At 44.2% G+C, this 25,060-nt stretch overlaps 2 protein-coding genes across 2 annotated transcripts; one reads left to right on the forward strand and one right to left on the reverse strand.

Annotated features, from left to right (window-relative positions):
* Positions 1–10,274: 10,274 nt before the first annotated feature.
* On the forward strand, positions 10,275–15,253 carry LOC124005998 (Krueppel-like factor 10). Its single transcript, XM_046315657.1, has 4 exons — positions 10,275–10,459; positions 12,587–12,835; positions 12,999–13,833; positions 14,208–15,253. Exons 1-4 carry the CDS (start codon positions 10,418–10,420, stop codon positions 14,510–14,512), a joined length of 1,431 nt encoding a protein of 476 aa, XP_046171613.1. The 5' UTR covers positions 10,275–10,417; the 3' UTR covers positions 14,513–15,253.
* A 4,351-nt stretch (positions 15,254–19,604) lies between these two features.
* LOC124005586 (antizyme inhibitor 1-like) lies at positions 19,605–24,700 on the reverse strand. The gene is made up of 10 exons (XM_046314984.1): positions 24,562–24,700; positions 23,959–24,132; positions 23,418–23,590; positions 23,162–23,290; positions 22,266–22,347; positions 22,055–22,129; positions 21,640–21,802; positions 21,362–21,477; positions 20,898–21,112; positions 19,605–20,604 (listed from the first exon to the last, which is right to left on the reverse strand). Exons 1-10 carry the CDS (start codon positions 24,661–24,663, stop codon positions 20,490–20,492), a joined length of 1,344 nt encoding a protein of 447 aa, XP_046170940.1. The 5' UTR covers positions 24,664–24,700; the 3' UTR covers positions 19,605–20,489.
* Between the last annotated feature and the right edge of the window lie 360 nt (positions 24,701–25,060).

The raw sequence follows: 25,060 nt of genomic DNA on the forward strand, positions 1-25,060 counted from the left end.
CGTTCTGTATGTTGATTAACCTTAGCACACATGAAAACTGGATGCTGGTTGGACCTTGAACAGAAACAGGGAATATGTTAAACGGAACGGGATTGGTTTAGAGAAGAAAGGCAATGAAGAGAAAGGAAATGAACATTTCTAGACGTCTAGCTCGTGCTATTTTAAAAATGTAACTGAATTGTGATAAATATACTTGTTATTTGGGTATTTTATTAGGATCCCCATCAGCTGTTGCGAAAGCAGCAGCTAATCTTCCTGGGGTCCATACCAAACATGAAACATAATACAGAATGGCATAATACAGAACGTCAATAGATAAGAATGTGTTGATATATGATGTCTAGGATTAGTAGACTACAGTTTAAAGGAAATTGATACTGTTTTTTTTTATATTGGTCCCAACATAAGAGGTAGGATAATTATGACAGTATCCTCTCCTAGAAGGAAGATTATACACAATGCCTCCAGGTGTACGATAAGGATGCACAAAGGAATGCTGCCAACAAATCCAAGGAGGTTTGAGATAATCCATAATAAATGTGGAGCTCTGTGGGAATTTAGCAAACAATGATAACAGGCGCTTCCTCTGACATTGACAAAACTGGATCAATAGAGCAAACAAAATCATGTCTTACATTTAGACATTTCCTTTCCACTCTGTCATTACTTTTCTGATAAATAAACATTCTCCGTTATGCAAACTGGTATGTGGATACTATAACATGGAGATTGAGGATCACTGTCCAGTATGACTTTCGTGTAGGTGTATATTAACCAATGATTGTATCCCATTCCATGTATAATCCCCATGCTCCCTCTGCTGGTTGACATCCCCACAGCTCAAGAGAGGAATACTTCAATTAAATGTCTAGTTTTGAATTACATTTGGTTGAGTTGTCAACTAACATGAATTCAATGTGAAATCAAGCAACATTATACCCTATCATAGGATTTAAGTTAAAATTTGTGTGAATAAAATACAAAATGATCTTATATTGATGACTTTTACAAATCCAATCCATTTTCCACATTGGTTCAAAGTCATCACGTTTATTTTTTTGGTTGAAATGTTGTGGAAACAATGTTGATTCAACCAGTTTTTGCCCAGTGGGTATAGTGGCGTAATGTAAAAGGTCCACAGATATAGCACTTGTCTATAGACCTTCAGTAACCACTGTCAAAATCATACATGGACTGCTTGATTCATGTTGCCCTGGACATGAGTGCTGTGCTGGCCTAATTATGACAGAACCCCCAAAATAAGCATGGCAGCAGGAACCAAAGGTATAATTATTTTAGCCTGTTTTTCAATTTCCACACAGCAATAAAAACATGTTGGCTACGCATCCAGTGTTGAGGGATTGTATATTACAGTACATATTTTTGAAGAAAATGTATTAATACATTTTGATAGACCTGGTGCAGTTTTTTTTAGATAACTCTATTATGTAGCAGAAGCATTGATTGCATGTACCTACTCATCTAGAAACAGCTTCAGTAGTTTAGACCTATGGTCTGTCTGGGTTACCTGAAGTTTGTTTTTTATATCAGCAGATGACAGGCTTTGTCTTTCACTTTTTGAGAAGTGTGTTGGCTGCTGATCAAGTATCCCAGAGACAAGGGCCCTAATCCTACCCTTATGATACCCAATAACTCTGTCAAATCACAAGTATTTGACTGTTTAAAAAAAATATATATTACTTTTTCAAGAAATATTGTATTTTATAATCACAGTATCAGAGAAAGAATTCATTAATGAAGGAATTTAATACAGAAAATAAAGATTTCTATATTTCTCCAAAAATAAAAGATACAGTATATGCTCTGTGTTAAAAAACAACACAAATGGAAATGGATAGATCTGTGTTCTCAGGGTATAAAATTATCTAAACTGTATACAACTGCTCATTTGAATGACAAAGAGAGGCACATAGGTAATGCTACAGGTTTGTCTGTTCGTCATCTCTTCTTCATCATCAGCCTATACAGTGGAAGAAATTACTAATACTCTGAAATTCATGACTGTACAGCCCATTTGAGTATAGGAGTGTAAAATAAGGGAATAGAGAGCTCCACTTCTCTCTGCCTGCCCCTGAGGTGAATAAGTGGAGAGAGTCTTTCATCTGACAGAGAGACTCCCGCATTCCCTCAGAATCAACATAAACTGCAAAGTTCCCAGAGAGCCAGCTGCTGTGATCTGCTTCACACTCACTTGCTTTCTTCAGTAAAATTAGATTTGGTACAGCTGGTTGACAATTCTCTCAGCGGTATTGCAAATTGTTTCAACAAAAAAGAAAAACATGAGGGCAAATCTGGTTCATGTGGCCATTGGTCTGGTACTAGGCATACACACAAGTAAATGTGAGGTGACCATGTTTTAGTGTCTTATGTTGTGTTATAACCTCTGTGGTCTATGTTTCTAACAGTTTTATAACAAATTGTAACCGTTTGTTTTTTACTTTCACTTCAGGTACTTTGCATTGTTGTATTCTGAAATGTCAGTGGCAAGCCACAATATATAGGGGGGGGGGTTCGTTTACATGATGAAATGCATTGTTAAGACGCTGTTAAAATAGTTGGATGACAGAAGAAAAAACCCCACTGATTATTCAGATGATGTATACATTTTGCAGATTATGCTTGCTAATTGTCTGACAAGTTATTTCCCTAAAAATATCACCTGCAAGAACATTTCCAGGAGTTAAACAGATTGTATAGCTGGTGGAACTGTCACCAAAATATGTTGCTCTTCCAGAAATCCACTGTGTGCCTCTGTGTATTCCTATCCTGAGGTGGTTGAACTCCAGTACCACTCTGTTGCCACAAAGCCTAAAGGTAACCCTTTATCAGAGCCAAGTTAAACAAGAACATAGAAATATCACTGTTATTTTTAGATTACGGGTCAATGTGTTATCAAATGGCCTAAAATGGGGATCAATATGGACATACTGATAATAAAACAAACAGCAGGAAACTTGCTGTGTCACTGCAATGGATGCACTGCATTATACAATACAGTAATGTAGTGCACATCATTCAACTTTCACCTCACATTCACATTGGTTCTACAATTTAAATCAGATTACAACCTCTGCCATTTCCTAGCCACTTAAAAGCTTAATTTTGTTTTAATTTTATTTGTCACCTTTATTTAACCAGATAGGCCAGTTGAGAACAGGTTCTCATTTACAACTGTGACCTGGCCAAGATAAAGCAATTGGTCCTACAAAAACAACAAAACAGAGTTACAGTCAATAAAACAATAGAATAATCTATGTACAGTGTGTGCAAATGTAGTAAGATTAGGGAGGTAAGGCAATAAATAGGCCATAGAGGCGAAATAATTACAATTTAGCTGTAACGGCGTTCTTCGTTTGTTGAAAGAGAGTCGGACCGAAATGCAGCGTGGTGGTTACTCATGTCTTTAATGAATGAAATGACGATACATAAAAATAACGTAATACAAATGCATAACAACAAACGGAACGTGAAAACCTAATTACAGCCTATCTGGTGAAACTACACAGAGACAGGAACAATCACCCACGAAATACACAGTGAACCCCGGCTACCTAAATACGGTTCCCAATCAGAGACAACGAGAATCACCTGACTCTGATTGAGAACCGCCTCAGGCACCCAAGCCGATACAACACCCCTACTCAGCCGCAATCCCAATACCTACAAAACCCCAATACGAAATACAATAAATTAAACCCATGTCACACCCTGGCCTGACCAAATAATTAACGAAAACACAAAATACTAAGACCAAGGCGTGACAGAACCCCCCCCTAAGGTGCGGACTCCCAGACGCACCTCAACACCATAGGGAGGGTCCGGGTGGGCGTCTGTCCATGGTGGCGGTTCCGGCTCGGGACGTGGACCCCACTCCATTAATGTCATAGTTCCTCCCCTTCGCGTCCTGGGATAATCCACCCTCGCCGCCGACCATGGCCTAATAGTCCTCACCCAGAACCACACTGAACTGAGGAGCAGCTCGTGACTGAGGGGCAGCTCGGACTGAGGGGAAGCTCGGGACTGAGGGGCAGCTCGGGACTGAGGGGCAGCCCGGAACTGAGATGAGGCTCAGGCAGGTAGTAGGCTCCGGTAGATCCTGGCTGGCTGGCGGATCTGGAAGATTCTGGTTGACTAGCAGATCTGGAAGATTCTGGTTGACTGGCGGATCTGGAAGAGACTGGTTGACTGGCAGATCTGGAAGAATCTGGTTGACTGGCAGATCTAGAAGATCATGGCTGACTGGCGGATCTAGCTGCTCTATGCAGACTGACAGCTCTGGCTGCTCCATGCAGACTGGCAGCTCCTTGCAGACTGGCAGCTCCTTGCAGGCTGGCAGCTCCTTGCAGACTGACAGCTCTGGCTGCTCCATGCAGGCTGACAGCTCCTTGCAGACTGACAGCTCTTTGCAGACTGACAGCTCTGACTGCTCCATGCAGGCAGGAGGCTCCGGCAGCGCTGTAGAGGCGGGAGACTCCGGTAGCGCCGGAGAGAAGGAAGGCTCTGATAGCGCTGAACAGGCGGGAGGCTCCGGCAGTGCAGTAGAGGAGGAAGGCTCTGGCTGCGCTAAACAGGCGGGAGACTCCGGCAGCGCAGGGGAGGAGGAAAGCGCTGGCTGCGCTGAACAGGCAGGAGGCTCCGGCAGCGCTAAACAGGTGGGAGATAAAATAGATTCATAGACACAGAACCCTGCAGGGGAGTGATAGAGATAAGAGACTAGTCAGACATACCACTATAAATCAACTTGGGGAGTGGACATTTACTGCTGAGCCTTTAGATAACACTGAAACTATTGTTTGTATAGTTGTGTATGCATGGCCTTGGTCTCATGAGTAGAAGGTAATGACGTAGGAGGTGACATCACTAGGGGTTGACTGCAAGCATAATAAAATAACTTGGACCTTTTCTTATTTTGCAGAACTCAGGAGAGACATTTGCATGTGTGATCTTTTTTCTTTGACTTCTGTCTACAGCTGTATTTCAAACAAAATTATTATGATTTATAGGTGCACATTTGAAGTATTCCTTATTTGTTAAGTAAAAAAACGGAGCACAGAAAAATGGAACCAACAGAAAAGAGGATGAGTAGGATAAGGGTACGGCTAAAGGCTATAAGAACTGGTCGTCTAGTGCGTTGGGAACAGAGAATAAAAGGAGCAGATTTCTGGGCGTGGTAGAATAGATTCAGGGCATAATGTACAGACAAGGGTATGGTAGGATGTGAGTATAGTGGAGGTAAACCTAGGCATTGAGTGACGATGAGAGCGGTTGGGTCTCTGGAGGCACCAGTTAAGCCAGTTGAGGTCTCTGCATGTGTGGGGAGTGGGACAAAAGAGCTATCTAAGGCATGTTAGGCGGGGCTGGGGGCTCTACAGTGAAATAAAACAATAATAACTAACTGACACAGCAGTCGACAAGGCATATTGACATTAGGGAGAGGCATGTGTAGCCAAGTGATCATTTATTTATTTATTTATATTTTTCCGTTATTTTACCAGGTAAATTGACTGAGAACACGTTCTCATTTGCAGAAACGACCTGGGGAATAGTTACAGGGAAGAGGAGGGGGATGAATGAGCCAATTGTAAACTGGGGATTATTAGGTGACCGTGATGGTTTGAGGGTCAGATTGGGAATTTAGCCAGGACACCGGGGTTAGCAACCCTACTCTTACGATAAGTGCCATGGGATCTTTAATGACCTCAGAGAGTCAGGACACCTGTTTAACGTCCCATCCGAAAGACGGCACACTACACAGGGCAATATCCCCAATCACTGCCCTGGGGCATTGGGATATTTTTTTAGACCAGAGGAAAGAGTGCCTCCTACTGGCCTTCCAACACCACTTCCAGCAGCATCTGGTCTCCCATCCAGGGACTGACCAGGACCAACCCTGCTTAGCTTCAGAAGCAATGAGGGTCCAATGAGCAGCAATAGGTGAGTCAGGGAGCCGTTCGGTAGTCGCTACAACGCTAGGCGAGCTGGAGACACGCCGATTCCGAAAGCTAGCAGGCCGGGACTAGCAGATGGGTCTTCAGCGACCTTGCAACAGAAAAGCCTGTTGAAACCACCTCAGACGATTATGTCGGCAGACCAGTCATGATGGATCGGCGGGGCTCCGTGTCGGCAATAAAGGGTCCAGGCTAATTGGCAAAATAGGTATTGTAGCTCAAGAATTAGCTGGTAGACCTCTTCGGCTAGCCGGGAGATGGGCCTAGCTCGAGACTAGCTCAAGGCTAACTTGTGCTTGCTTCGAGACAGAGGCGTTAGCCAGCAGTAGCCACTCGGTTGCAGCTAACTAGCTGTGATGATCCGGTGTTATGGTCCAGAGCTTGCGGCAGGAAACCGGTGATGCGGTAGAGAAAAATTAGTCCGATATGCTCTGGGTTGATATCACGCTGTGCAGACTGGCAGGTATTGACTGAGCTGAAGCTGGCTGTTGTCCTAGTTAACGGTGAAGACCGCTAGCAGTGGCTAACTGACTACTTGCTAGTAGCTAGTTAGCTGGCTAGCTTCTAATGGGTGTTCCAGTTCTAAAGTATAAAAATAGCAGACCGTACCACATTGGGTGAGGCGGGTTGCAGGAAAATATTTTCAGTCCGTAGATGGAAAGTGAGTAAAATATATATGAAATATATATGGAAAAAAACGAGGAAAACAACTATTTATACGGAACAAGACAAATACACATTCGACTACTACGCCATCTTGGGGGAAAAAAACACTGCCCCATTTGATAAGTAAATAAGCAGAGGAGTACTGTAGTTAGAGTCATATTGTGTGGGGGAGTGTTTGGAGTAAAACCCTGGTGTCCTTTACTTAAAGTAATCCACACCACACCTGGTTTCAAATTATATTTGTTTACTTTACATTTACATTTAAGTGATTTAGCAGACGCTCTTATCCAGAGCGACTTACAAATTGGTGCATTCACCTTATGACATCCAGTGGAACAGCCACTTTACAATAGTGCATCTAAATATTTTAAGGGGGGTGGGGTGAGAAGGATTACTTTATCCTATCCTAGGTATTCCTTAAAGAGGTGGGGTTTCAGGTGTCTCCGGAAGGTGGTGATTGACTCCGCTGTCCTGGCGTCGTGAGGGAGTTTGTTCCACCATTGGGGAGCCAGAGCAGCGAACAGTTTTGACTGGGCTGAGCGGGAACTGTACTTCCTCAGTGGTAGGGAGGCGAGCAGGCCAGAGGTGGATGAACGCAGTGCCCTTATTTGGGTGTAGGGCCTGATCAGAGCCTGGAGGTACTGAGGTGCCGTTCCCCTCACAGCTCCGTAGGCAAGCACCATGGTCTTGTAGCGGATGCGAGCTTCAACTGGAAGCCAGTGGAGAGAGCGGAGGAGCGGGGTGACGTGAGAGAACTTGGGAAGGTTGAATACTAGACGGGCTGCGGCGTTCTGGATGAGTTGTAGGGGTTTAATGGCACAGGCAGGGAGCCCAGCCAACAGCGAGTTGCAGTAATCCAGACGGGAGATGACAAGTGCCTGGATTAGGACCTGCGCCGCTTCCTGTGTGAGGCAGGGTCGTACTCTGTGGATGTTGTAGAGCATGAACCTACAGGAACGGGCCACCGCCTTGATGTTAGTTGAGAACGACAGGGTATTGTCCAGGATCACGCCAAGGTTCTTAGCGCTCTGGGAGGAGGACTTGAAACGAGGTCTCACCCATTCACACAGGGAGACATCTCTTAGGCATCAGTAAACAGTGCCAATGTCTCCAGGATTTAAGATTGACATTTTACAATCCTCCAATGTACACTCTGAATCAAATCAAATCAAATGTATTTATATAGCCCTTCGTACATCAGCTGATATCTCAAAGTGCTGTACAGAAACCCAGCCTAAAACCCCAAACAGCAAACAATGCAGGTGTAAAAGCACGGTGGCTAGGAAAAACTCCCTAGAAAGGCCAAAACCTAGGAAGAAACCTAGAGAGGAACCGGGCTATGTGGGGTGGCCAGTCCTCTTCTGGCTGTGCCGGGTAGAGATTATAACAGAACATGACCAAGATGTTCAAATGTTCATAAATGACCAGCATGGTCAAATAATAATAAGGCAGAACAGTTGAAACTGGAGCAGCAGCACAGTCAGGTGGACTGGGGACAGCAAGGAGCCATCATGTCAGGTAGTCCTGGGGCACGGTCCTAGGGCTCAGGTCCTCCGAGAGAAAGAAAGAAAGAGAGAATTAGAGAGAGCATATGTGGGGTGGCCAGTCCTCTTCTGGCTGTGCCGGGTGGAGATTATAACAGAACGTGGCCAAGATGTTCAAATGTTCATAAATGACCAGCATGGTTGAATACGCCTGAAGACCAAACACTGAGCCTCTCTCCACTGCTATTTCACCACCACTAAACAGGCCCACATCAGCTGGGTGGGTGGTCCTTCTGTAGCTCAGTTGGTAGAGCATGGCGCTTGTAACGCCAGGGTAGTGGGTTCGATCCCGGGAAACAGGAATGTATGCCCATGACATCAGCTGGGCATATATTATTATTATTATTATTAGCTGGGACGACACCAGTTCTCGTCACTCAGGCCAGCACAAATGAGTTATTTCCAGCTCAGTAACAAGATAGCTCACTGAGGAGTGAGGCTTCAAAATAACTCCTCTGTACTGCTAGCTGGGACTGGTCAATGTGGGATAAACTGGAATAAGTCTGTGTCTAGTCTTAATGTTAATGGGGCGGCAGGTAACCTAACCGAAAGGTTGCACAATCGAATCCCTGAATTGACAAGGTAAAAATCTGTCGTTCTGCCCCTGAACAAGGCAATTAACCCACTGTTCCTAGGCAGTCATTGAAAATAAGAATTTGTTCTTAACTGACTTGCCTAGTTAAATAAAGGTTCAAATAAAAAATGTTAGTAATCTAATATGGGTCTGTCTACGCCTAGAGGCATGCAACCACCTCTCACTCCTCCACCCCCATGCATTACGATCTCACAAGCAACCCAGCTTCAGAGTTCAGCATAATGTGACTGCTGGCATTTATGTGAGAAAGGGGGAGGGATGGACACTGCTGGGTTTTCCTGGTCTCTTCTGAGAAAAAGGGATGGATTCAGGGACTGTGCCCAGGCCCTCTTGCCACACCTCCATTCCAGCAATATCCTCAGATGAACAGCAGTAGCTCAGATAGCCTATAAGGTTCTGATCACAAGATACTGTACTTGCACAGTTGCCAGTCCCAACACTCCAGATACAACCCCATCTATTTACATTACAACTTGAATCTAGGACACACTATTTGAGCAAGAGACCGCTGATCATCTAGAGACCGTGCATTGACACTACATGATACTGTGATACAGTGAACTAGTAATGGAGTTAACTATTTTAAGGAACACTGTACTTGATGGAAAGAGTTCAGTGAGTCATAACTGACTGGACTGAATTAAATATTTTATTATTTGATTTATAGACAGTTATTTTAATGGGGGTGTGATGTTAAATATTATCATTCAATGTCAGATAGACAGTAACACCACTCAGAGGCCTGGAGCTGCCGTGCTGCCTGGCTGTTGGGTGCATATCAAATAGCTCCCTATTTTCTATATAGTGCACTACCCTATGGGTCCTGGTCAAAAGTAGTACATTGTTAAGTGAACAGGGGGCCATTTGGGAGGTCGTCTGTGTGTATGTTTCACTATTGTCTCTGTCTGCAGCCTCCCATTGTTCCCAGTCTCTGCCCCATAGGAGGAACGTCTTGACAGCTGACACTTACCACTAACCTTTACTTACACCCCGCTCCCCAGACCTAGGCTACCAGCTCCCCAGACCTAGGCTACCTAGGCTACCATATGATACAAATGTGGGATCCCGGATTTACGTTTACTACATTGTATAGTCTATGAGACCAGTCTGCTATATAATATTGGATTTTATATTTAAGTCAAGTCTTATAGACTTTTTTTTTAAAAAATGTTAATTTTTTATTTGGACTAACAATATCAGGTGTGTAAAATAATGTAATATAATATAACAATTAAAGTATCATCAGATGTAGTTCAGTAGACAGTGAAATAACTGATATCGTTTAAAATTCTACAATTCGTCATGTTAGGGGTTTTATGTGACTCACTCAACTCGGAAAAAGAGGATTCGCAGCGGTATTTTCGCACGCTGATGCTGTTGTGTACCACGCTGTTTCCACGGACCACATCAGCCCCTGATCACGCGTTGATTCTTGTCTTATTGGTTCCTGTCTAACACACCTTTGTGTCTGATTGGCTGAAAGTAGAGACCTGCCCCTCTGTATCCACTGCATTTGAAATTATCGCTGAATGGAACTAGAAAAAGGAAAAGAAAACATCTATTGTAACATTTACCACAAATCTGACTGTCACACACCACTTCATTAACACAGTGACGTTACATTCGAAACATTGTCTCCGAATATGAGAAAATGTATGTCGTCCTTTGTCGAGCGCCACAACAATGTAAGTAGCTACAATACTCATTCTCACTGAAGTATTTAGCAAACCACTAACGTTAGTGAAGCTGGATGATTACATTTTGTTTTTTAAAAAGTGCATATCTCCTTGGAATAGGTTTTGAAGTAAACAACTTTTTGAGACATTTTCAGTAATAATAAGTGGATGTTGAGATTTAGTTTAACTTGTAGGACGGTAGATTTGAGTCCCATCTTTCTGCGTAGCCTGTGGGAGGGGGCGTGGGACTGTTTGTATAAGCAGCACGCCCGGTGCATCTACTGGGTAACTGTGTTAAAGGCCAAAGTGCTGGGATACACTAGCCGATCACTCACAGTTTACAAAATTCTGAACTGTGATATGGGGCACAAATTCTGAACTCCTCACAAAGAGCCGAAGTGGTTGGCGGGTCTGCGTACCCACATCCATACCCACACATGCAGTCAACTGATGTGTGCAGTCAATCCATTTGTGAAGCTAAATGACTGAACTCTCTTACTATTGTAAATGTATTAAACCAGTAGCCAGGGCTGGCCCTAGCCTTTTCGGGGCCATAAGTTAGCAAAACATTTGACTTGTTTACTTGACAGCAGAGATACATTTTTTTAAAGTTAATTTACGGCAATTCTATACATTTTGCCATTGCACATAGTGGCTCCTGAGTGGCACAGCGGTCAAGGCACTGCATCTCAGTGCTAGAGGCATCACTACAGACCCTGGTTTGATCCTGGGCTGTATCACAACCGGCCATGATCGGGAGGCCGATAGGGTGGTGCACAATTGGCCCAGCGTCACCATCATTGTCAAATAAGAATTTGTTCTTAACTGACTTGCCTAGTTAAATAAAAACATCCCGCCGACTCCGGGATGCTGGCTTTCTAGGCAGAGTTCCTCTGTCCAGTGTCTGTGTTTTGCCCATCTTAATCTTTTATTTTTATTGGCCAGTCTGAGATATGGCTTTTTCTTTGCAACTCTGCCTGGGCCAGCATCCCGGAGTCGCCTCTTCACTGTTGACTTTGAGACTGGTGTTTTGCGGGTACTATTTGATGAAGCTGCCAGTTGAGGACTTGTGAGGCGTCTGTTTCTCAAACTAGACTAATGTACTTGTCCTCTTGCTCAGTTGTGCACCGGGGCCTCCCACACCTCTTTCTATTCTGGTTAGAGCCAGTTTGCACTGTTCTGTGAAGGGAGTAGGACACAGCATTGTATGAGATCTTCAGTTTCTTGACAATTTCTCGCATGGAATTACCTTCATTTCTCAGAACAAGAATAGACTGACAACATTCAGTAGAAAGTCCTTTGTTTCTGGCCATTTTGAGCCTGTAATTGAACCCACAAATGCTGATGCTCCAGATACTCCTCAACTAGTCTAAAGAAGGACAGTTTTATTGCTTCTTTAATCAGATAACAGTTTTCAGCTGTGTTAACATAATTGCAAAATGGTTTTCTAATGATAAATTAGCCTTTTAAAATGATAACGGATTAGCTAACACAACGTGCCATTAGAACACAGGAGTGATTGGTTGTTGATAACGGGCCTCTACGCCTATGTAGATATTCCATTAAAAATCAGCCGTTTCCAGCTGCAATAGTCATTTACAACATTAACAATGTCTACACTGTATTTCTGATCAATTTTATGTTATTTTAATGGACTCTTTTATAAAACAAGACCATTTCTAAGTGACCCCAAACTTTATACAGTGTATATATTCCCACAGAAGTAGCGCACTGGGCCTTAATAGTCCATTATCAGGGATTCTGGCCCATGTTGCCTCCAATGCAACCCATAATTGTGTCAAGTTGGCTGGATGTCTATTTGGTGGTGGACCATTCTTGATACACACAGTAAACTGTTGAGTGTGAATAACCCAGCAGTGTTGTATTTTTGTTTGTCTTGCCCACTTACCCGCTGAATGGCACATATGAACAAGCCATGTCTCAATTGTCTGAAGGGTTAAAAATCCTTCTTTAACCCGTCTCCTCCCCTTCATCTACACTGATTTGAAGTGGATTTAACAAGTGACATCAATAAGGAATCATAGCTTTCACCTAGATTCACCAGGTTAGTCAATATCATGGAAGGAGTTCTTAATGTTTTGTACACTCAGTGTATATTTCTTTATCTCTTAACAGAGTGGCATAATGGAAGTTGATGAGCTGTACCATCCTGGCAGACAGAACCATGAAGAGTCCCAGTGTCACCCTATGGCTGTGGGAGAAATGGAGGCCGTGGAGGCTCTTATGTTCATGAACACCCACTGGAAAGCCAGGACTTCCAGGAGCTTCAAACATAGACAGTTCCGACCTCTGACCCCTTCCTCTGACTTCTCAGAGGATGACTCTCGTCTCTCACTTGACCCGGCTGAGGTTCATGAGTCTCTGGTAAATGTCCTGTGTTACTTGTGTGTGTTCTCTCAAGTTCTGTCACATACATTCACTGTGATAATCCTCCATACTAAGTGAAATTTAATAAATATAACCTCACACAATGTAGAGATTATATTGTTTCGTAACCACAACCTTGTTTTTTACCCTCCTGTCTCAGTGTATGACCCCGCCATACAGCCCGCCAAACTTTGAGGCCATTCACAGTCATCCTGCTCCAGAGACAGTACAGACCTCCTGGTGCCAGAGCCATAACCCACAGCCAGCACAGCAGGGCTTGACACAGCCACAGATGGTCAGCCAGCCCCAATCACAGGCCACTAGTGTGATCCGTCACACTGCAGATGCACAGCACTGCAGCTGGAGCATCTGTCCAGCCGCCCCCCTGGAGCACAGACTAACCCAACCCCTGCCTCCTCAGCCAAGCCCAGACAGCATCAACCCCCTGGCAGATGGGCTATCTGGCAGGGACTCCAAAGGGAACATGACACCCCTTGACTCCTCTGCTGAACTGGCTGCCACCCAGGCTCTGGTTACTGTGACTCTGCCAGCCTCTGTTGGTAAATTCCACCAACCTACATCGGTGTCCCCTGTCAACAGTGGGGTTTCTCCTGTTCCGGTTTATTGCCAGATACTACCTGCTGTGCCCATTGCAGCGAACAGTCATATTCCAATGGTAGAGACCAGTCACCAACAACCGTCAGCAGCAGTTGGTCCTCCTTCAGTTTTCTTCATGGGTGACCAGGTGACAAAGGGCCCTATCATCTTCTTGGTTCCCCGGCAAGTTGTCGGGATCCAGCCGTCAGTGCTGACATCTGGTGGCACCAAGCTGCCAGCCATCGCCCCAGCGCCGGGCTTCACCTCAGTGGTCCAGCGGCGCAGCCTGCAGCCTGCTGAGGTGTCCAGAGTCCGCAGTCATATCTGCCCCCACGAGGACTGTGGAAAGACCTACTTTAAGAGCTCCCACCTCAAGGCTCACATGAGGACTCACACAGGTAAGACTGGGCTTGTGGGGAGTCTGGTTTAAATGTTACAAATTCAGGTAGTGGCCTTTTTGTTTACATTACATATTGTAGGAATAACATTACATATTTACATGTTTACATTACATATTGTAGGAATAACAACAGAGTTTACATTACATATTGTAGGAATAACAACAGAGTTTATCTCAGATTTTTTAAAAGTTGTTATTGTCTTTGGCTTCCTCTTGCTACCTACCTTATTGGTGCTGTAATTACACTAAAGCCACAGCGTTCAAAGACCTCCTTACATAATAACAAGATCAGGTAATCACCCTCTTAGCCTGTATGGCTGACTGTGTGCGTCTCTTGCTGTAACACTAGTCTTTCCTCTGTGTTCTGTTCAGGTGAGAAACCTTTCAAATGCAGGTGGGAAGGCTGTGAGAGACGCTTCGCTCGATCCGATGAGCTATCACGCCACCGTAGAACCCACACGGGTGAGAAGCGCTTCGCCTGCCCCATGTGCCACAGCCGCTTCATGCGTAGCGACCACCTGGCAAAGCACGCCCGTCGACACCTGGCCACCAAGAAGGTGCCCTGTTGGCAGATGGGAGTCTGTCACAGCGGTGATGTTACACATGCGGTGTTTTCGGCACCGTTCCTTCGTCCTCTGCCCAGAATAAACTCTTGCCTTAAAGACACTGTAGAATAAGCTGTTTCTTCATTAGATGGGAAGGAACTCATTCACTGTGCTACTGCTCACTGAAGACTTCAATGCAATTAATTACATGTTGAATTCTTAAAAAACTAAAGTTCTTAGACATGTTTAAAGTTTCTTGACTTTTAATTTCATATTTCATTCAGGTCCACTTGAGATATTATGTTGTTATTGGCAGTTTAATGTGTGATGAATGATAGCAGGGTTTTACTCCTTTACATTAAGTTTGATCAGCTCTTGTTGAAGATTATACAAATATTATTGTTTACAACTGTGCTTTGGACTACTGACAAGACGAGATCACCCTATTGTCATTTGGTTATAGTGGTGACAACTGTCCACTCTTTTGGGGGCAACCTCCAAAGTGTGGAGCAAGGTGCAGAAATGTAGAAGTTAACGGAACAGCCAGAGCCTTAAATAGACTCTTCCAGAGCCTACCAAATAAGTCAATTACCGTTAAGGATTGCTAAACTATGCTTGACTATTAGATCTTGTGCATTTAATTGTTTTTCCTACCTACTGAATGTGCTCAATACACTGTATATTTAATATTCATGAGAATTATGTTTGGCCAAAGATAGAATGTTAAGAGAAAATGTATATTTAACTTGACTAAATTACATATTTCTTATTTTGTTACAGGTGAAATAAAGTGTGTAAAACTTTACTAGTTTGTTGTATTTGTGTTGAATTCAAATAAAATTGTATTTGTCACATGCGCCAAATACAACAGTATATATAGTGTATCTATGTTTACCTTACCATGAAATGCTCACTTATAAGCCCTTAACCAACAATGCAGTTCAAGAAATAGTTTAGAAAATATTTACTAAATAAACTAAAGTAAAAAATAAAGTGTAACAAAAGGGGGGGGGGCATTTCTGAATCGTTCAGCAGCCTTATGGCTTGGGGGTAGAAGCTGTTAAGGAGACTTTTGGACCTAGACTTGGCGCTCCGGGTACATCTTGCCGTGCGGTAGCAGAGAGAACAGTCTTTGACTTGGGTGATTGGAGTCTTTGACAATTTTTTTGTCTCTTCCTCTGACACTGCCTAGTATATAGGTCCTGGATAGCAGGAAGCTTGGCCCCAGTGATGTACTGGGCTGTACACAATGTAGCGCCTTACAGTCAGATGCAGAACAGTTGCCATACCAGGTGATGATGCAACCGGTCAGGATGCTCTCGATGGTGCAGCTGTAGAACTTTTTGAGGATCTGGGGACCCATACCAAATCTTTTCAGTCGCCTGAGGGGGAAAATGAGTTGTTGTGCCCTCTTCATGACTTTATTGGTGTGAAAGAAGAGCCTCCACTCTCCTGGGAAGGCTTTCCAATAGATCCCTAAAACTCAACTCTCGACCCCACAGCCACTTCCACTGGTTTCTTTTCATTGTTCCCCTCTAATCAGGAACTTATTTAGATCTGAGACACCAGGTATGTGCAATTAATTATTAGATAAAACCGAAAACCAGCAGGCTGTGGACCTCACAGAGTAGGAGTTGAATACCAATGCACTAGATGTTGGAACATTGCTGCGGGGGCTGATTTCATTCAGCCACGAGCATTAGTGAGGTCGGGCATTGATGTTGGGCGATTAGGCCTAGCTCACAGTCAGCGTTCCAATTCATCCCAAAAGTGTTCGATGAGGTTGAAGTCAGGGCTCTGTGCAGGCCAGTCAAGTACTTCCACAATGATCTCGACAAACCATTTCTGTATGGACCTCACTTTGTGCATTGTCATTCTGAAACAGGAAAGGGCCTTCTCCAAACTGTTGCCACAATGTTGGAAGCACAGAATCGTTAAAAATGTCATTGTATGCTGTAGCGCTAAGATTTAGCCCGAACCATGAAAAACAGCCCCAGACCATTATTCCTCCTCCACAAAACTTAGTGTTCTCTGCACCCGCCAAACCTAGATTTGTCCGTTATACTGCCAGATGGTGTAGAGTGATTCATCACTACAGAGAACGTGTTTCTACTGCTTGAGTTCAATGGCAGCGAGCTTTACACCACTCCAGCTGACGCGTGGCATTGCGCATGATGATCTTAGGCTTGGGTGAGGCTGCTCGGCCATGGAAACCCATTTCATGAAGCTCCCGACAAACAGTTCTTGTGCTGATGTTTTTTGGATCTCGATAGGGAGTGTTGCAACCGAGGACAGATTATTATTTTACTCGCTACTCGCTTCAGCACCCGGATTTCCTGTTCTGTGAGCTTGTGTGGCCTACCACTTCGCTACTGAACCGTTGTTGCTCCTAGACGTTTTCACTTCACAATAACAGCACTTACAGTTGACCAGGGCAGCTTTAGCAGGGCAGAAATTTCACAAACTGATTTGTTGGAAAGATGGCATCCTATGACTGTGCCACATTGAAAGGCACTGAGCTCTTCAGTAAGGTCATTCTACTGCCAATGTTTGTCTATGGAGATTGCATAACTGTGTGCTCGATTTTATACACCTGTCAGAAGGGTGTGGCTGAAATAGCCGAATCCACTAATTTCAAGGGGTGTCCACATACTTTTGTACATCTAGTGTATCTATGTTTAGCTTTCTTAACGAACCAGAAAATCAACTGTTATTTTTGGTTGTTTATTAAAGTTAGCTGCCCAAAGCACATTGATCCTGCTTTGTAGTATACTTCTCTTTCTGGGCACCTATCTGTGTCACTTCAAGTCGGTGTTGAATAGTAGGTTAGAGGTCACCGGAGTCTCCTTTCATTGAGAGGCATTCACATAAAACCAGTTACTCAACATTGTTATCCTCAGTCGAAAATAGACAACACACCCTGTTCTAGTGGAATATACACTGTGGCCAATTTATTAGGTACATCAACACATTTTTCGATTATGGTTTGCTCCTACAGAGACTGATTCATGTGGCCTGCTATATAAAGCATGCAGACAGGCATCCAGTTACTGTTCAATTGAACTTTAGAATGGGCAAAACGAGTGACCTAAGCAACCTAACGTGTTATGATCGTCGGTGCCAGTATCTCAGAAACAGCTGGCCTCCTAGGCTTTTCACGCACCACGACAGTGTATAGGGTTTACCGAGAATGGTGCGACAAACAAAAAACATCCCGTCAGTGGCAGTCCTATGGGCGAAAACTTGCATGTTGATAAGAGGTCGAATGAGAATGGCAAGAATCGTGCAAGCTAAAAGGCAAACAGCCAAATAGCGGCATACAACAGTGGTGTGCAGAACGGCATCTCGGAACGCACAACTCGTCGATCCTTGTCAAGAATGGGCTATTGCAGTAGAAAAACAAGACGAAGCGGCTCCACGGACTGTGGTCCCTCCTTCTCCGTGGCCGATGTGACATTTAAGTGCGTTAACCCTCGCAAGGCTGCTGGCCAAGACGGCATCCCTGGCTACGTCCTCAGAGCATGTGCAGACCAGCTGACTGGTGTTTAGACATATTCAATCTCTCCCTATCCCTATCTGCTATCCCCACTTGCTTCAAGATGTCCACCATTGTTCCACGAAGTGCTTTGAGAGGCTAGTTAAGGATCATATCACCTCTACCTTACACCAAGACCCACTTCAATTTGCTTACCTCCCCAATAGTTCCACAGACGATGCAATCGCCATCGCACTGCCCTATCCCATCTGGACAAGAGGAATACCTATGTAAGAATGCTGTTCATGGACTACAGTTCAGCATTCAACACCATAGTACCCTCCAAGCTCATCATTAAGTTTGGGCCCTGGGTCTGAACCCCACCCCGTGCAACTGGGTCCTGGACTTCGAAAAAACACCTCCACTTTGCTGATCCTCAACACTGGGGCCCCACAAGGGTGTGTGCTCAGCCCCCTCCTGTACTCCCTGTTCACCAATGACTGCGTGGCCACGTATGCCTCCAACTCAATCGAGTTTGCAGACGACACAACATTAGTAGGCTTGATTACCAACAATGACAAGACAGCCTACAGGGAGGTGAGGGCCCTGGGAGAGTGGTGCCAGGAAAATAACCTCTCACTCAACATCAACAAAACCAAGGAGCTGATCGTGGACTTCAGGAAACAGCAGAGGGAGCACGCCCCTATCCACATCGATGGGACCGCAGTGGAGAAGGTGGAAAGCTCCAAGTTCCTTGGTGTACTCATCACTTTGTTGACGACCTGATATGGTCCACCCACACAAACAATGTGGTGAAGAAGGCGCAATAGCGCCTCTTCAACCTCAGGAGGTTGAAGAAATTTGGCTTGGCAACTAAAACCCTCACAAACTTTTACAGATGCACAATTGAGAGCATCAAGTCAGGCTGTATCACCGCCTGGTACGGCAACTGCTATGCCCGCAACGGTCTGCCCAACACCTCACCGGAGGCAAACTACCTGCCCTCCAGGACACCTAGAGCACCTGATGTCACAGGAAGGCCAGAAAGATCATCAATGACAACCACCCGAGCCACTGCCTGTTCACCCCGCCATCATCATGAAGGCGAAGTCAGTACAGGTGCATATAAGCTGGGACCAAGAGCCTGAAAAACATAAATCTCAAGAGCACCAGACAGTTAAATAGCCATCACTAACCAGCTTCCACCCGGTTATGCAACCCTGCACCTTAGAGGCTGCTGCCCTATATACATAGACTTGGAATCACTGGCCACTTCAATAATGGAACACTAGTCACTTGAATGTCTACATACTGCTTTACTCATCTCATATTTATATACAGTACTCTGTTCTACTGTATTTTAGTCAATGCCACTCCGACATTGCTCAATCTAATATTTATATATTTCTTCATGCCATTCTTTTACTTTTAGATGTGTGTATTGTTAGATACTACCACACTGTTGGAGCTAGGAACACAAGCATTTCACTACACCCGCAATAACATCTGCTAACTATGCATATGTGACCAAAAGCATTTTATTTTGATATCAATTGATCAATGTTTCCATGCCCCAAAGAATTCAGGCTGTTCTAGAGGCAAAGGTGGTCCTACCCAGTATTAGGTGTACCTAATAAACTGTCCCCTGAGTATGTTTGGGTATAGTGGCTCATGTTACCAGTATAACAGTGCGGTTAATAAGCGGTGGGTGAAAATGTATGTTTTACTAGCAAGAACAACATATACACATTATGATTCAGAGCTTTTATATTAATTTACTTTAGGCAAAACTGGAGACCAATTCACAGACAATTCTTTCCACAGAGACTTGTAAGAGAGATTTTAAAAATCAAATGAAACATCAATGTTGCATTATGATAATAGTCTCAAGACGGTCTATATTTAGAGTGTGAGCACAAGCTCCCTATCAACGAGATATTTGGTGAATGATATTCTGTAGTCATATTGCTTAAGTCAAATAGAGTTCCCCTTTATCTGAGGAACTGCACTGTTATATGCATCCCAAATGACACTATTCCCTAGATAGGGATCTGTTCAAAAGTAGTGCAGTAAATAGAGTGGCATTTGGGATGCATCATTGGCTACTGTATGCCCCCTTTTAAATACTGACCGATCATAAATGCCAGGTGATCAGATATTCATAGCACAAAAAACAAACAAAACCATAAATAAACATAAATATGATTTAGCGAAGCATCCAAAAATGGCTTTAAAAATCATGTCTTGTTAAAATAAGCAACTGCTCCACTTTGAGTAGGTAAACAATTGAATTTACAAGACTGGCAAAAGGAGACATATAGGCAATATAATACATGTTTCATGTATAACTTTTAAATTCCATTTACTGTATGTAAACTGTAACCACAGGTGGGAGTTCCATCCCTACAGACTCATCCATTTTATTGCATGTGGAAAAGGAAGGAACATCTGTGCTATTCCTTAAGAGAGCCAACAACATACTGTATAGGGCTCCCCCCCCAAAAAAGCTCAATTCCTTATGAAATGAATAATAAAAAGCTTTTAGCCAGCAAACACCATTCAGTCTTTTCCTCCCATTGGAATGTTGACCAGGTGAGGTCAGCACAGCAGAGACATGGGATTGGTTCAGCTAGCCTAAGCTGGGACCGACAGTGCTTCATCTGATTGGCTGGAGTGGAGGAAATAGGGAACCAGAGAGAAGTTCTTCATGCTGATGTTTTGGGTGATACCAGCATCCTGCATCTCAAGCCTATCAACAACAAAAAACAAAACTTGTTGAAAATAACTAATCTTCACTTCAATGACTACTAAAACAATATAGAACAAACTAAGTCAATGGCAGCACAACTGTTAAAATAAAACTCAGTAGGTCCCAAATAAATAAACTGATGTCATTTAATAACACTTTTCCAGATGGTGGAAGCACTTCACATACATTAAAATGAGGGAAACTCACCTCAAACAATAAATCAAATCCTCAACAGCTCCCCATTTCAAACAGTGACAGTGCCAGCCTGACCCTGACATTCGTCTGTCTCTTACCAGTCTCCAGTAGAGATGGTGTAGTAGACGGGGGGTCTGGGTGAATCTGTGAAAGTAGACGGAGGGCCCAGGCTATAGGCCCCAGCGTTGTTGAAGATCAGCCAGTCTCCCACACTGAGCTCTGGCAGCAGACACTGATCCACCACCTGGTCCAGCTCATCACCCGACGGACCCCACAGACTGCTGGCAAACACCGGTTCCTCAGACACACCGCTCTGGGACATCCAGGGACACAGAGAGAGTCATTTAGAGAGACTTATGGGCCATGCTTATGAGTAAATAGGGAATAGGGTTTCCATTTGGGATGTAGCCTAATATTCACTTCAGGGTGCTTGAGCAGGAAATTGAATCGAACTGAACTTTTCTTAGTGATGCAAAATCATGAAAATGCAGAATATTTGCCATTTCATTAGTAATTTTGTTTATTTAGATTTAGTTTACTAAGCCCTGAAGCCAAAACTCACCTTGGGCAGAGCCGGAGCTGGAATCACATTGTCTGCTAGCTTGCTAGTGAACGAGCCGTACACCCCATCGTTCATGTAGTACAGGAACTCTGGCTCATCGTTGGGAGATGGTTCATCTGTAAAGAGGTATGGCAGTCAAGAGTCATGAGACAAAAATAGTAGAAACGGTATGTGCTGGTCTACTGGAGCATCTAGGTCTGCTGAACCACATTTACTATAGCACTGATTTTGACCATTTGACTTCATATGCTAGGTATTGAGAAGGTACTGCCCCTGACCGTGATTGCCATAAAGATCCCGGGCGCCTACTTCCTTAGCGATGATGTTGACAGCCAGGGTGAAGGAGGAGGACACGTAGTAACTGCCAGGCTCTGCCACGATGGAGACGCCAGACGATGCAGGGAAGTACAGGTCCAACAACGGCCTGACTGCACTGTTAATCTGTTACCAGAGGAAAAGAAACAGTCAGAACCTTCAGCCTAACAGGCATTCTATAGTGTGTTTGTTCAAATTCAAAAAGTAAAGCGGTGTGAAGGCTTTCCTTTGAAAAATACATTACTAGTACAGGCCTGACGTCAGAAAGAAGGTGAAGTTGTTTGTGACCATTGACTGACTGAGTCACATATTAATTCAGTTGAAGTAATCCATCTAAATCAGTACTATGTAACGAGCTAACTATTATACAATAATGACCTGTTTCAGCTGAGTCTCTGAGCCGTTGAATCCACCTCCAATATCCAGGATTGTCATACTGAAGCCAATATCCTCCTGAAAACAACATTAAAAGAAAAATACATGCAACACTTCAAAACAAAATATAATAGGAGGGTGGTTCATATTTCAGGCTCTCCTTCACATATTATGCACATTCAATGTCCCATAACATAAGCACTAGCTAACTCACCCCCATGTCAAAGACACAGCGAGCGTCAGACACTGCATGGCTGTAGGCCTGAGGGTCGTCACAGGAGCTGGGAATGTGGAACCTGCATCATGGGGATAATGATGACGTCATGGGAATACCATATAATCAGGGATTGACTGAGGAACAGAAACTGAGCAGACGGGCAAGTCGAGCCTGCTCGGAGGTCACCAAAGTAATTGCAAAATGGAATAATGAAGTGAAACAACAAAACTTCAAAAAAATTTCAGTAGGCCTAATCTCCATTGTTTAAGTGAAAGACGGTCAATTTATGGCAGCCGGGCAGCGTCATTAGGCAGGCGATAAAATTTCATAAATAATCATTTCAGTAGCCTGCTTAACGTGTGGTCAGAGCGCAGCGCACTAGCTACTATGTCCTATTGATCTCGGCTGCATGTTGAATTCTTGAAAATAGAACCAGAACGTAGTTCAGCTCAAGCAGCGCAAACCTCTTGGGGAGCCGGCACGCTTACACCCAGGGTTTGGTTGAAATTAATTGGAGTGTCTCACACTCTGCGGAAGTTATACGTCCAATGCAGCAGGCCCGTAAAACTGATTTTTCTACTTCCTCCCTATTGTTAAGTGACTGACAAGTTACAGCAATTTGGGTGTAAACAACTATTTTCACATTTTCGGGCAAGTGACTATATTATTCAGGCAAACAAAAAAATACTGCTGAATTGTCCAATGGTCAATCCCCAATGATACAGTAAACTATTTTCTCCTCAGGGTGAAAATAGTATTGGACACAGGCACACCATTCTGCTGCACACATACAGTTTAATTTATTAGCACATAATTAAAAGACAAAAGAAAAAAAACTAGAATATAATAATGAACTCTGACTAGAGGAAGGGTGGCGTTGCAGAAGGACATACCTGACCCCCACCACCTGCAGGCCCAGTTCCTTGGCGCTCTCCAGCAGGTGCCTGCAGTCCTTCAGCTTGGAGCCAAACGCCATGCCCATCTCCTCACTGGATGCCTCTGTGGACACCTCCAGCAGCAGTCTGAGCAGAGACGAGGGAGATTACCATTTTTAGGGATTTCATATCTATAGCCATTGTAGTTTTATTGTAGAGTATGAAATATAGACTTTTAAAATAACGGTTTAATAACAGTTACATGGACACCTACTTGGCACGGGGATGGCAGCGAGCGATCTTACGTAGCTCGGCCTCGTTGTCACACACCAGGAAGTCGATGCCGTTCTTAGCTGCGTACTTGATCTGGGAGATCTGCTTACACACACCGCTGTAGATAATGTCTTCAGAGGGAACGCCATAGCCCTGCACAAGCTCCAACTCATACTGAAAAAACACAAAAACATCAGTGTTGATATTACAGCTCTAAGTAGAGAAGGAGCCATGATCTGTGGCGAGACATTTCTCCACTAGATGGCGGTCCTTCCTATTTTCTGTGAGTAGAGGCCAGTTGAATTATGAAGCAGTTATAAAGCAGTAATTGGCCCAACAAATCCTAAACAGCACTGTGAGAAGCTGCAACTGATGTAAGCCATGAATCTGTAAAATGCATTTAACTGAAAAACACATCCTAAAGCTGTGGAAAAGGACCCGTAAATTAATCTACACTAAAAATGCAATTTGATCTGGACAGGTTGTCTGTTATGCTATTGCAGTGTTATGATAGTAGTAGCAGGAGAGAGCGCTTCAGGCACCTTGTTGGTGCAGATGAAGCCAGTGCCGAGAACAGCTAGGATCTCAATGACAGCCAGGCTGCTGTTGGCTTGGACAACGTAGAAGGGACGAATCTGGGGCATGTGGGTTCGCCAGCGAACATGTTGCCTCATAAGGACCCCCAAGTCTGCCACGAAGAACGCATTCTTCTCAGCCTGAGGGAGGAAAAACATGACACGACAGGTTTACTGGCTGTCTAGCATGCTATTATGTCATTCACCTGTATCTGTCAGGTACACAATGACTGATTATTCTTACTGTCAACCAACTATCAACCAACACCATACAATTATATAAGAGAAATCCACAACCTCATTTTTCCACTGGTGTGAACTGAAAGCATATATAGCGGGCGCAATGACTGTCACTTCAACCAAGTGAGAGGAGACTGGCACACAGTTTTACAAAGCAGCATTGTATTTGTCACATCCTCAATCAATTTATTTATGTGCTGATTGCTAGAATTTATCAATCTATTTCTGGATTAGGCAATCAACTAATCTAATTTCCATGGGCACAACTTCGATACGCTATAAAGTAGCAAGTATATTAATGTACAGAGAATGTCTCTGTACAGTACTTACCAGTGTTTGTTCATAAATGTGATTCTCAACCATGTCGCTGAGGGCCGTGGCTCCCTCCAGCAGGGCGATGGAGTAGTTTGGTTCATCAGCTAGTCCCTTCATCTCAACTGTTGTCTGCTAATCTGCCAGTCATAAAGAATTATGCCTGGGTGAAGTGGTCGCTCCCTGGGTGAAGTGGTCGCTCTCTGAGCCCCTGGGTGAAGTGGTCGCTCTCTGAGCCCCTGGGTGAAGTGGTCGCTCTCTGAGCCCCTGGGTGAAGTGGTCGCTCTCTGAGCCCCTGGGTGAAGTGGTCGCTCTCTGAGCCCCTGGGTGAAGTGGTCGCTCTCTGAGCCCCTGGGTGAAGTGGTCGCTCTCTGAGCCCCTGGGTGAAGTGGTCGCTCTCTGAGCCCCTGGGTGAAGTGGTCGCTCTCTGAGCCCCTGGGTGAAGTGGTCGCTCTCTGAGCCCCTGGGTGAAGTGGTCGCTCTCTGAGCCCCTGGGTGAAGTGGTCGCTCTCTGAGC

The sequence above is a fragment of the Oncorhynchus gorbuscha genome, linkage group LG19 (assembly GCF_021184085.1).
Source record: "Oncorhynchus gorbuscha isolate QuinsamMale2020 ecotype Even-year linkage group LG19, OgorEven_v1.0, whole genome shotgun sequence".
NCBI classification, from domain to species: domain Eukaryota; kingdom Metazoa; phylum Chordata; class Actinopteri; order Salmoniformes; family Salmonidae; genus Oncorhynchus; species Oncorhynchus gorbuscha.